At 40.4% G+C, this 12,629-nt stretch overlaps 1 protein-coding gene across 6 annotated transcripts in view; it reads right to left on the reverse strand.

Annotated features, from left to right (window-relative positions):
* The window catches only part of Piezo (piezo type mechanosensitive ion channel component), a 289,087-nt gene that overhangs the window by 246,578 nt on the left and 29,880 nt on the right, over positions 1-12,629 (reverse strand). For all 6 annotated transcript variants that reach the window (XM_083113418.1, XM_083113417.1, XM_083113421.1 and 3 more), the window contains exon 2: positions 8,228-8,312. In XM_083113418.1, coding sequence (XP_082969544.1) covers positions 8,228-8,291 — 64 coding nt within the window. In that variant the 5' untranslated portion in view covers positions 8,292-8,312. The remainder of the gene's footprint in view (positions 1-8,227; positions 8,313-12,629) is intronic.

Genomic DNA, 12,629 nt, shown 5'->3' on the forward strand with positions numbered 1-12,629 from the left:
GTGGCTCGTCTGACACTTTCCGCTAATTGCGACTATGAGGATGAATGGCGATTATATGAAATTGATGAATGGACAGTCACAAAGAAACAACCACGCCACGACTTGAACTTCGGACTTTAGGTGGCGAGGTCGTGAGCACAAAAGTCAACGCGGGCCTCCCCCATGGCGCAGTGGTAGCGTCGCCGCCTTGTAATCAAGGGGTCCCGGGTTCGATACCTGGTGGAGGCACAAGTGGTTCGGATCCCACTATAAACTGTAGGTCCAGTCCCGATTAGCCTTACTGTGCATAAAGTGGACTTAAAACACCAAATCAAACCAAACAAAAGTCAACGCGCTGGGCCACGGACGAGACTTGTTACAAACTGGGTTAAATATCATATGGGATTACAGTTTTAAACCATTTGGTCCCGAATTTTTCTCTAACAAGCTTCACTTCTTGCCATGAAGGGATTAATGAGTTTGCAACGGCAATAACAGTGCACGAGCTGTACATGCGCTCTCCAGGCAATGAAATAATCAGAAGTAGTTTATTGGTGCTCACGGTGTAGTCGTTACCATATGAGAGGGATGAAATGCAACGTTAATTTCCAAGGAGTGTAATGTCACACTGCTGGTCCATTATATGAATTACTCCAAGACTCTTGAGAAAACTTAACGGCGCTTGACTGTTGACTTGGTAATTTCTTGTCAATATTTGAGGATGTAAAAATAGATTCACGTGTTCCTCTCGAGACACGCCCCGTCACTTCAAAGGGAACCGCTCAGCTGTGAACGCTCACTCGCAGATTCTATTACTTGTTTACGTCATGGATCGTGAACAATTTTGCCTCAGAGATGGTTTTATTCAAATGAAGGATATTTACTTCAGCATGAAAAACTGTACTCGCTTGTCCTTTACAGACTGGCCCGCAATGAAATGAATGAGGGTGGGGTTACCTTATTTACTTATGCGTAAAAAATTAAGTGATGCGGATGGTGCGCCTCGTACCCCTTACGCTCAGGCAACCTGGAGATACAGCACTGTAAAACGGCGTTGTGTGCCATACAGGATACGTCGTTTTAGAGACAAAAATGCGGCAACGGCGTACAGAGTATTTCCACTTTCACTACTGCATCAATAACGTCTGTGATTATCACTGGCGTACGCAAGGAATGAGGCGAGAGGGGCTGGTGGGCTGGAGCCTTTCCTGAAATTTTGAGACAATAAAAAAATCAAAGCAGTAAAGAACTATATTTTGTGTTTTCCCCTTCTCCGAAAAAAGAAAAATCTTGCGTATCCTATTATTACAGCGTTGCTTTTCTTAAACTGTACACATCGTACATATGGGATGCACCATAGGATCTCGAAGGCAACAACGAATCGATTCTCCTAAGTCTAGGGCTGCTGCGGAAATATCGCTCAAAACCTCCGAACGTTGAAAAAATAGGTTTGAATTCTGCCACATTGAAACTGTTTCATAAATTTCCTTCGAATGCAAATGTGGATCGACACTCAAAGGTGTTTTCTACAAGAATCTCCGTTATACGATCTCTCCATTTAGAATTTGGAGCGGACGAAACAGCGTGTATGTCAAAGTAGACGCATTATTTCTGTGAACATTGACTTGGAAGTTAAAACTTAACTTTGCGTGTGTGTTTTCACGTGCATGTGTGTGACAAGAGTGGTATGAACGTGTGTTGGATGTTGTTCTAAGTATTATTTTCATTCAAAGCATTAATATAAATGTAAAATATAGAACTTAGTGTAATGCAAGGAGTGAAAATATAAACCCAGTCCGTCAGGTTCGTTACCAAACAAAATTAAATAAAGGAACGTAACTTGGACCGAGCATTATTCGATGTCGAGAACACGAGACATTACTTCCGATAATTTTCATCTCGTATTTCTCTTTGGCATCACTCCTCAATTTACAGAGATGTATACCCGTGACTGGTATACAAGCAGCAGAATTACAATGTTGGTTGGGTTGCCTAGTCACAAGGCGCTTGGTGGTCAGACATGGATGGTTTGCTTCAGTGCTTCTTCAATAGGGTCGTTACAACCCAGAAGAATCCGTGACTGTACAATAATTGGATTTATTGTACTCTCCACATAACTGAACGGATATGGATGTCAAGAAAAGGTTTATTACTTGCCTCACAATTAGATGAAGGTTATTTCCATAGATTGTCCTCTCAATTGTCACAAGTCTGAACTTCCAGTCAGAATTCACTCTCCTTATGCATCACTGTTCAATAATCGTCCACCACTTCCTTTCTCTCACACAATTCCTGCTCCTTACTCTGTCTCGTATACTCGCCAACTGTCCTCGCTCCCTCTCGATTCCAACGCTCATTCCATACCTGTCTCTCAAGTCAATCACCTAACGTTTGCCTAATTGCTTATTCCACATTCTTTTCTGTTTCCTGCTATGCTAGGAATGACAGAAGGCTTGTCATTTCTACCCAATACCTTGGGTACGATACGGTATATATCACATGGTTTCGTGTTGCCAATCAGATTCCCAAGGCAATTTCCCTGCGGAAACTACAGTAACATAAGTACGAAAGCAATGCCGATGCGTGTAAAATAATATAATTTTATATGCAAAGAGTCAAAGAAGTCTCCCCCTGTGAGTACTTTGAGATTATTACGACATTAATTCCCTTATGGAAAGTACGAAATTTTCCATCAGTCTACACTAAGATTGGCTGATTTTTTGCTTCGCTTTTTGTGCAACTTTTGGCTAATTTGCGAAGATGGGGATGACTGATGATATGATGAATGGATACTCACAAACATCCATGCGCAGGCCAGGATTCGAACCCAAGACCCCTGGCGTCGTAGAGCGATATGCTAACAAAGTTCATTTCTAAGTCAACTTTATGCTCAGATACGATAATCGGGACTGATCAACAATTTATAAAATGGGATTCGAACTACTGTGTGCTTCCAACAGGTATCGAACCGGGGACACCTTGATTACAATGTGACAGCCTTCGGGGAGGCCCGGGTTAGTCGCAAATTATAACGTTTTCTCGGAAAAATTCACGAAACGTGCGTGTTGGTTGAACGATTATGAAATCCACAGCATATCCGCCGCTGGAACCCTGAAATATTTTCACACCCTCCCCCGAACGAGAAAAGCAAGGTTTGAAAAAGAATGAAAAATAAAACGAATAATCTCGTTGAGGCGCCGTTTAAATTAAATTGTTTGCTTAAGATGTCTGACGAAATGGACAGCTCGCTCACAGTTAAATAAACGCTGACCAGGTTATGGCAAAGTGACGTCAGCTTCTTTTATAGATGTTTGTAGTATGCAACACTGACCACTGATAGCCTTGAAATTTTGCACAATAGTCGCTCTGTATGCTGTGTGGAAAGCACGACTGATGTGCGCTTGCAACTTTACAGCAGGGCCAGCAGTACTTAACAAAGAGAACGTAATATATATTCTCCACTGCAAGAACGAAGTTAATGTAAACAAAAACCAGGCGACTTCTGAGAAATAGTCCCTTTACTGTGTTCCTTCTAGTATTATCTTGCCCATGAATATATTGGTTGTAGCTGCACAGCTCAAAATATAAGGTCCCACAATTTAGCAGCTACGTGGAGTGGCTTTATCACATGCACTACGCGAAAGATTACAGTACAGATGCCTCTGGAATAACCAATTGAGTTTCTCAAAAGCTGCGTGTGTTTGTTTACACTGACTTCGTTCTTACCGCAGCCAGAGAATAGGAACGCTTAAAAATGACTGCTTGAACTCCATAGCCGTACGTATGTATTGCTTCAATCGCGTATTTTATGCATTGAATTATGGTTAGTAGAAACACAAACGCTTGCTTTTATCCTTGTATATCTCTGGTTTAGAACCTAGGGCGAGCGTCAGCAGATATGGCGGTGAAATGGCAAATAAGTAGGCAGGGCAATTCTCTATAAAACCTAAAAAAGGCCTTTGGTACGGTGGGAAAGTGCGGCCACAAAATAAGCGCTGGCCCTGCAGACTTGAAAGGAGAGGAGGGAGCCTCAAAAGCTAAGGGAAAAAGCAAGCTGACAGAAAACCAAAGGGGTGGGAGGAACTCTGCACGAATAGTGAAGGTAATCTTTATACAGGGAGTCACCTCCTATCAGATAGATTCACGGAATGTAAAGACAGTGCTGCACGCAGGAAAGATGCAAAGATTGCAGATGAAACAAACAAAACAAGCAAACATTAAAAATTGGAAACCACTTCCGATTAAGATGACAAAAAAGGGGAGAAGCCGATGTAGGAGAAGATGAAGCAGAGGATAGGAAACAGTGGCGCTAGATTGTTGAGCTCGTCAGAACTCGCCGATAATTCTAGCGTCGTATGAATAACAACATGTGACCTCCTGTAACGTCGCGAAGTAAGTCAATAGACAGTTGAAGAATTATATGCTTATAGTAGTAAAAATTACTTTCCATATTCCAGTAAAGGCATTGCACTTTGACGATTTACATACTAAAATATCAATTGTATTTTCTTGTCAAAGTGGGATTCGAGCCACTGTGCAATGTGCCTCCACTGAGGATCGAACCCGGTACCCCTTGATCACAAAGTCAAACCATGATGTACATTTATAGCATCTATGAACATAAACCCTCCCCTCTCTGTTTCAAATTATCCTTGGAGGATGCTTTGCCTACAACAACCCGATGCTTCGAATGAATTTACCAGAATTTTCCCCCTCCTCCACCTAGTGCAAACTTTCCAAATACCACACTGTATCTAAGATACACAACAAAGGTACATATATAAATAATTCATATTTAGCATCAATCGAATATTTACTTTCCTGCATGGGAAGTAATAATATATTTTTCGTGCAAGCAAGCGTCCGGTGTATGCATGGGAAACCGGACTTTTTTCCCCCAGTGAACTTCTGAAAGAGGCATCTTGGGACACCCCAAATCCTGCAATGGCATCTCCGTTCGAGTCACGTGACATTCGCGTGAGGGGAGCTGATCGAAGAAAGGTGGCAAGTGGGCGGGGGCCTCTGTTTACCCTCGAAATCCAGCACTCTCGGCCACGATCGCACGCACTTCGCTCTCATCCCTAGCCCGATAAAAAAAGCCTTCACGGCTGGCGCGAGGAAGCATACATCAAAAAAAGGGGGGAAAAAAACAACTTAACAGCGAGACCATTAACTTCTCTCTGAAACTTACTATTACTTTACGCTGTTTTACATCGCGACCAGAGCCAAATTTAATCCTATTGTTTGAACTGCTTCTTTATATAACTGTAATATTATTCAAACTAGAAATAAATGTCGGAGGAAGGGAGCGTGTCTTCTCCCGAAAAGTAAAAGCAACTATTGTGTTTATGTGCTTGTAAGAACCGTAAACTGCAAGAAAAATAAAATGTAAGGACTCCTGAATTGTGCACAGCTAGGGGGGCCGATATAAAGCGACTTTCACTGTAGAAACTGGGTTACGGAGCGTGTACAAGCAGATAACGCTATCTTATGATAATATTTTGTCTGACTCAATGTCACGAGAATGATAACAAGGGTGGGAGGGAAAAAAAAATTCCAAAGGAAAGATTTTCCACCCAGTTACCTAGTCGGAATTCCACTTTGCTCAACTCGGAAGATGACGTAATTCAAGCAATCCGAGCGGTGACACATCGACTTCACGTTAGGTGGCATCCCACGCGAGCACCGAAGCCATAAAATCCGTTCGCCAATAGAGTGTAATTATCCACCTCTTGTAATCAGGTTAATGACTTCCCCTGAGAGAGAGGGCACTCTTCATCAACAAAGCACTCTCAACACCCCTCTCCCCACCCGTTCTGCTGTTATCCATCTTCTGCGGTTATGCGGCCTCGGCCATTTTTTTCTCGTCGCATTTCGCCCTTTTTTCCCGCCTCCCATTAGGAAAATAAGCAGCGATCTAATCAGCTTCATCATCCTGATATGCTCACACGAAGAAATATAAACAAATCCAATGTTGCGCAGATTTTTTTCAAGATACCAAGGGCAGTTTCCCATTCATTATTCAATTTTAATCCGGTAGGCTTACCCAGTATTCCCACTCACTTTGGTAAAACTTTCTCTGGCCTCTCCAGGTTATTTTAAAATAAATTTTCAGCAGTGGTGTTTCAACATCCTAAAGCCACTGGCGTAAACATGGAGAGCCGATGGGGCTACAGCCCCTCCCGAAATTGAGAAAATAATTTAAAAAATCAAATGAAACAGTAGAGAGCTGGGGGGAAAACCGAAGTGGTAAATGCAGACCCCCTTAAAATGGGCCCCCATTACGATTCTTGTCTTCGAACAACTTCTAAAACGAAGATTAGAAATGGTAATTTCGAACGCAGCTATGTAATATCCACCTTTACAATTTCAGCCCCCCTACATTAAAAAAAATCCTACGTACTCTAGTGATAATAGCCAACTTTTAATTATTCAACTGCACTTGCTACATACGAGGATCATCTTTATTCGACATTGTTCAACATAAACGAAAATAAATTTGATTGTTTGATTTGGTTTATTTTACTTTACTTCCCTGCTACTTTTGGCTAATCGCGAAGATGATATGATGAAATTGATGAATGGACACTCGCAAAGAACCCCCATGCCCAGGCCAGGATTCGAACCTGGGACACCTGGCGTCATCGTGGGACGTGATATTTACTCCGCCACGGTGGTTGGTAACAAAAATAAACTATAAAAATTCTGTTAATAGAATATCTTTCATTAAGAAGCTCTTTCACGAAAAAGTATAATTTATTTTTATTCGCAAATTCAACCCGGTAAAAAACGCCCGATTTTTCTTGAATTTTCCAGTCTTATTTTCCAAATGTCATATTTTTTTCATTCATAGGTTGATTGCCCTGACTTTTCCAAGATCACCAGGTTTGTGGGAACCCTGCTTACTGAACTGTTCAAATGACTAACTAACTAACTCTCTAGCTTCTTCAACCCGAAGGTTCATGGATGCAGCAACACAGGCCTTCCCTCTGTCCCTATCCTGAGCAAGATCTATATACTCTTTTCCATCCGTACCAATTTCCTTTAGGTCCATCTCAACGTTATCCCTCCATCTTCGTCTTGGCCTTCCTACTGTTCAAATGACGCAGTCAAAATTGAGTAGGTTGATATATTCACATGCTATTTACTCATTCGAATATTCGTTTCTGAATCTCAACTGTTTTGGCATTCCAGAAATTAATTGAATCGGATTCCTCGTTTTCTTTTAATTTTAGTATCGCCTTTATATTTGTGAAACAGAGATAAAAGACAAACTGTTCTATGTTGCAAAACTATTAGTTTTTCAGGCAACCAATAGTGGGTTAGATGGAAAAAACTTTTTGTGGAATAATACCACGGCAAGACTATGGTAATTATAAGGATACAGATTCTTCTATCAGTATAATGTCTACATTCTGGTAGTCAGTTTGAACACACTATTTCGGCAAAATATATTACTTCTGCATTCAGTCTTGACGAAATCGTAAAAGCTACTAAGTGTAAGGATAGTCAATCCTCTTCGCCGAAAACAAAATTTCCGTTCCTATATTGCCATCACCTGCTCAAAGAATGTGCTGATCTATGCACCTTACAAAACAGAATTAACCCAAGTTCAATAAGCACTTTCTAATTCACTATCTTCCTGGCAAAGAAACTGAAAAATCCTCGAGCGCTATACAGTATCAAAATTGCAAATTTTTGAGAAGTAATTTTTGTATGTTCAAACTTTCGTAAATGCAACAGAAGATTACATTGTGACAAAATTACATTTTGAAAAAAAAAGTACTTATTCACTCTCAGGTAAAGAACAACTGGCGCTACTACTCGCAAAAGTAAGTACTAATGTTTAGAAACGTATCAGTAATTCACTTAGCCCCGTGACAGGTCAAGTTTGCAGGTTTTATATATTAATCCGCGTCAAAACGGTCGTCTTGCTTCAACCGTCGAGATGTTCATGTCACAGACGGTGAGAAAACCGACAGTATTGCAGCGGAACTATGTTCTGCGCGCACGTTTGGATCTATATAAGCGAAAAGTTGCTGCAAACTTAACCTGTCGCGGGGTTTAGATTGCAAAATCTAAATATGATCTCTCAGAAATGTACTTTGTGGTTGGAGTTATAATTGTACACCTGTTTATCAAATAAAATAAATGTGACCCTCAAATGTATAACTTTTCCATGACACTAATATCTGCTCCAATGAATGTACACCTGAAACCTGCAATATTGTATAAAACGGATACTCACATGCTGCGAGGGCAACCGGAAGTGCTAATCGAAACAGGCAGAAGCAGAGGAAGGAACGGCCCATGGCTCACGTCGACGAATCGTCCTGCAACAACATGGGAAAAAATTGTCAAAACACTCACAAAACAGTACAATCTACAAGTAAACCTCCCACGCACACGTAGATACATATGCGCAGTTCAGAGTTAGGCTCCCACCTTGATTGATTGCGATAAGGTTCACTTAATCCACGGTTGCCAGGCCCCACTCTTACTCCGGCGGTAGCTATTCTGTTTTTCCGAAATACCATATTTATCGTGCATGCAACAAAATACAATAACAACAATGTACGTTAAATGCTAAACAAAACTCTTCATCCATATACTATTCAGTTACAAAAGTGTTTTAAAATCTTGCAAAAAAAACAACATAGGCACATGCAAGGGTAGAAAAATACAGAGCGCCCGAAAATATTCGCCTATACCCTGTTCCAGCTAACTGTGGAGCAGGGCTGCGCATAGCGGCAGAGAAGGAGGGAAATCGAGTGGAGAAAGCTCAGCGTTGCCAACCGTAGGGCCCTGATCGTACATGTACGGACCAGACGCTAAATGTACGGCTTGTCAAAATTTCCACTTGCTGTTTTATCCCTAATATTTCTCTAAGAAATTCTTAAACCAAGCGAACGGATCTGGAGACAATCATGCCATGTGCGTACGGTATTATCGTTTTCAAAAGTTTAGCAAAGCTGCAGAACGAAGGAGAGAAAGCGGGTAACTCCAGTCGTTCATTGCGCAATCCCGTTTCTGTCACTGTTCATTGGTGGAGCCGTCACGCGTCACTACTTGCGCAGAGACTTGTTCTCGTTTGCCTGGTCTACAGTTAGCTGGTACGGGTTTAGCACCTGAATTTTCAAATTCAGTGCTAAAAAAAAATGTTTTTTTTTATATTTCGAGTTGGCTTATGGGAATTTCGATGACCCTTTTTTTTTAAAAAAAAAAGTACAGTATGCGTTTTTTAATGTTTGCGTGTTTACTGTTTCACGTGTATCATCACTGTTGCTAGCCGATATGGTAGAATCTGCCATATATTAGAATGTATTGCATAGTTAGTTATTCATGCCGTTTCTGTGTACAGAAAACTAAATGACACAGATTGAATGAAAGACAGAGTTGCCGAAAGCAAAAATAAATGCAGACAATCAAATATCAAAATGTGTTTTGTTTTTAAAACAGTTTGAAATGTTTAAAACATTTGTAAAAAACGAAGTCGTTTGTTTCAAGTTGTTTTAAACATATCACCCCTAGCAGGGAAAGTGTGCCATTTCCTTTCAAAATGCGCAAAAAAGTAACCGGGTTAAAGTTACAGTTATTCATTTCAAAATGTAGTATACAAGTAACTCGTTGTCGACATATAATTTATATTTTCATGACATGTCTCCAGGTTCATATCCTTGGAATTTCAAACAGGGTTGCACAAGCTTATGCAATTAATGTACAATTTTCCACTTCTCGTAAAAGTTTCGTTCACCCCGCAGCGCTTCCCGTGCTCGATAAACACGAAGCTATTATTAAGATTTACGTGCACATGCATGTAGGAGGGGGCAGAAGTGTCACTGTCACGTTGATGACACGGAGTAAATTACCCAGTGGGGTTTTGTCATGAGGAATCACGCAACGAAACGTGGAGGGATGATGCGCACCACGGGGCGTCGTGTCTAATCACGAAACCACCATGAGACCGCCAGGGTGTTATTGCCAAGCGAATGTTGTTTTAGTCGTGATGGGTCGAACAGATGAGTGGACACAACCTTACTCTGTACACACCCGTTCACAACATGCGTGACTGTCTCGCCGAAATTAGCTCGCACCAGATTTTCAAATCAATTGCACAGCGCACACTCGCATCCGACGCATATTGCCTCCTTGACAAACCAGTCTTTCATTTCGGTATATTCAGTTTTGCCTGTCGACAGTTAACAGTCGATCGCTTTGAAATTATCACATTTGTTCAAATTTCATTTTGTTCTTGAAGCAAGCATTGTTGTGCTTTCAAATATCACAAGTACAATCACTGATATTACATCGAATGATTGTGAAACAGACAAAATTTTATACTCATCAATTTAATGCAGAAAATCTACAACATTGAAAGGTGTCTAATTTCGTCAGCATCACACTAAATCCTTGCACAAGACAGAGTTGAATTACTTATCGGTTCATTTCTAAAGACCCAATCGGTTCTACAAAATAGTTACGGTGTGTTTAAACAAGAAAATGTCCAATACACGTGTTGCAAAATGCAATAACAATTAGGCAAAGAGAGAGGGCCACCCGATAGCGTAGAGGTAACGTCGTCGCATTGTAATCACCGGGGCCCTGGTTCGATACCCGATTGAGACACACAGTGGCTTGGATCCCACTTTTAACTGTAGGCACAGTCCTGATTAGCCTATCTTTGCAGCTTCAAACGTTCAATTCGGCAAAGATTTAAATACTGAGTATTGACCGATTGATTTGGCTTATTTTACTTTGGTTTCTGTGCCACTTTTGGCTAATGGCGAAGATGAGGATGAGTGATGACATGATAAAGGGGCATTCACAAAGAAAGTCCATCCCAGACCAGAATTCCAACCCAGGACCTCTGACATCGTAGCGTTCTGTGCGACGGTCAGCTGTGAGTAGTGGCAGTATAGCAGTTAAAGCTTTGGAGAGATATTTAGGTAGGATAGAAAGGATTCACTACAAAGTTTTTTACAATTTTAATGCTTCTTAAGAGTTAGTGAACTAATATTATTAATAATATGTACTATTTTCCCCTCAAAGAGATACATTTTCTGTTTGGGTATTTGAATGCAGCAGGGAGAAATGTCGCCCCCCGTAAAAATCACACATTTTAAAGGCAGGTCATAAAACTTGATTTCTAAGCCAATAGATTGCGTCACTGCCTCGTAGTCGCTTGCATTCAGATTCAACTTCAAAACCGTAAACAAATCATTGGATTATTTTCTGGTGGGCATTTGTTTTTTCATTGATCCGAGGAGCGTTATAATATCAACAAATTAATATTGTGTTTCTCACCATTTGACAGAGACATCACTGGCAACCCTTCATACGTCAGTAATCAGTTGCAATCGAGATATGAGAGCAGGAAATGAGGAGTTGGGAAGCAACGCAATTCATTCGAAATCTACAAGATTACATGTAATAGACTGTCGAAGAGTGTTTTATGGTTTTTAGTAGTAGGCGAGATTGTGTTAGTTCATTGTTGTAGTGATTTTGATTCACTTAGTGTAGCTCCTCTGAAACTTTTGGCTAATCGTGAAGATAAGTGTGAAGGATTTGATGAAATTGAAACTCTCAAAGAACCAAGGCTGGGACTCTGGCGTAAAACTGTCACAATCATGGAAAAGACCTACATGTGGGACCTTCTATAACAGTTCTTCCCTATCTCAAGTAGTGTAAATTTGCTTACAATCTCTGTCTCCATACTTTATTCTATAATCTCCCTTTCTACCTCGTTGTTTAGGGTTCCCGACGAAGAAGCATTCCAGGGCTTCAGAGCTCAACTCAAACTGTGCATACAGTCCCGACTAACCTACAGACGCATAAAAAGGTATTAAACTGTGTCGTACTGTTGTATGCGAATGTTATCAGACGGAAATAAATTTCAGTGACATTCTCGAATCTTCTCGAGTGGTTGCATACTTAAAAGATAAAATGTGAAAATTTTCAAGGGCTCGTAGCGAATATATGAAGCCTCAACGTTTTAAAGAAATGTTGTTCCCCAGATGGCCTCTATACGGTGTGGAAATTTGTCGGTGTTCGAAGGCGACACCTTGCGTACAAACACATGCACACACCTTGGAGTTATATCTTACATCTTGTAGCAAATAAAAGTGACTGTGGGTGAAGGCAACAGCTGAAATCAAGATTTCTTAGATAAAAAGCAGCAAAGCTCATGCGACTCGTGACAAATTGATAACCGTCGCTGCGCTTAAACTTGCAGAACAATTATCAATGCAAATAAAATTGCGTAATTAACGATAACCGTTATATTTAAAATAAATACAATACAGGCGCAGAAAATCTCACAACTTCCATCACCATTTTTAGTACTTATATTTCTCGTTGCTATGGTTACATCAATTTCATTTCTTGTATTTTATACAGCGTGATAAGATGATTATAACAATATATATAAAATAAACATGCATAAGTTAAAAACAACATCAATAACATAAATAATATTAACTTTGAACATGACAGTTTGAGAATAGGACAGTCTCAATCTCTCCCCTTCTCCTGGTAAAAAAAAAATGAACATAACATTTTTTTTATATAATATATAAGATTTGAGTCCTGCTTTTAATATACACTCGTCAGGATAATGAAAGAGTTCACTTGACATAATGAACCAATTCACA

The sequence above is a fragment of the Lepisma saccharinum genome, chromosome 27 (assembly GCF_977018435.1).
Source record: "Lepisma saccharinum chromosome 27, izLepSacc3.1, whole genome shotgun sequence".
NCBI classification, from domain to species: domain Eukaryota; kingdom Metazoa; phylum Arthropoda; class Insecta; order Zygentoma; family Lepismatidae; genus Lepisma; species Lepisma saccharinum.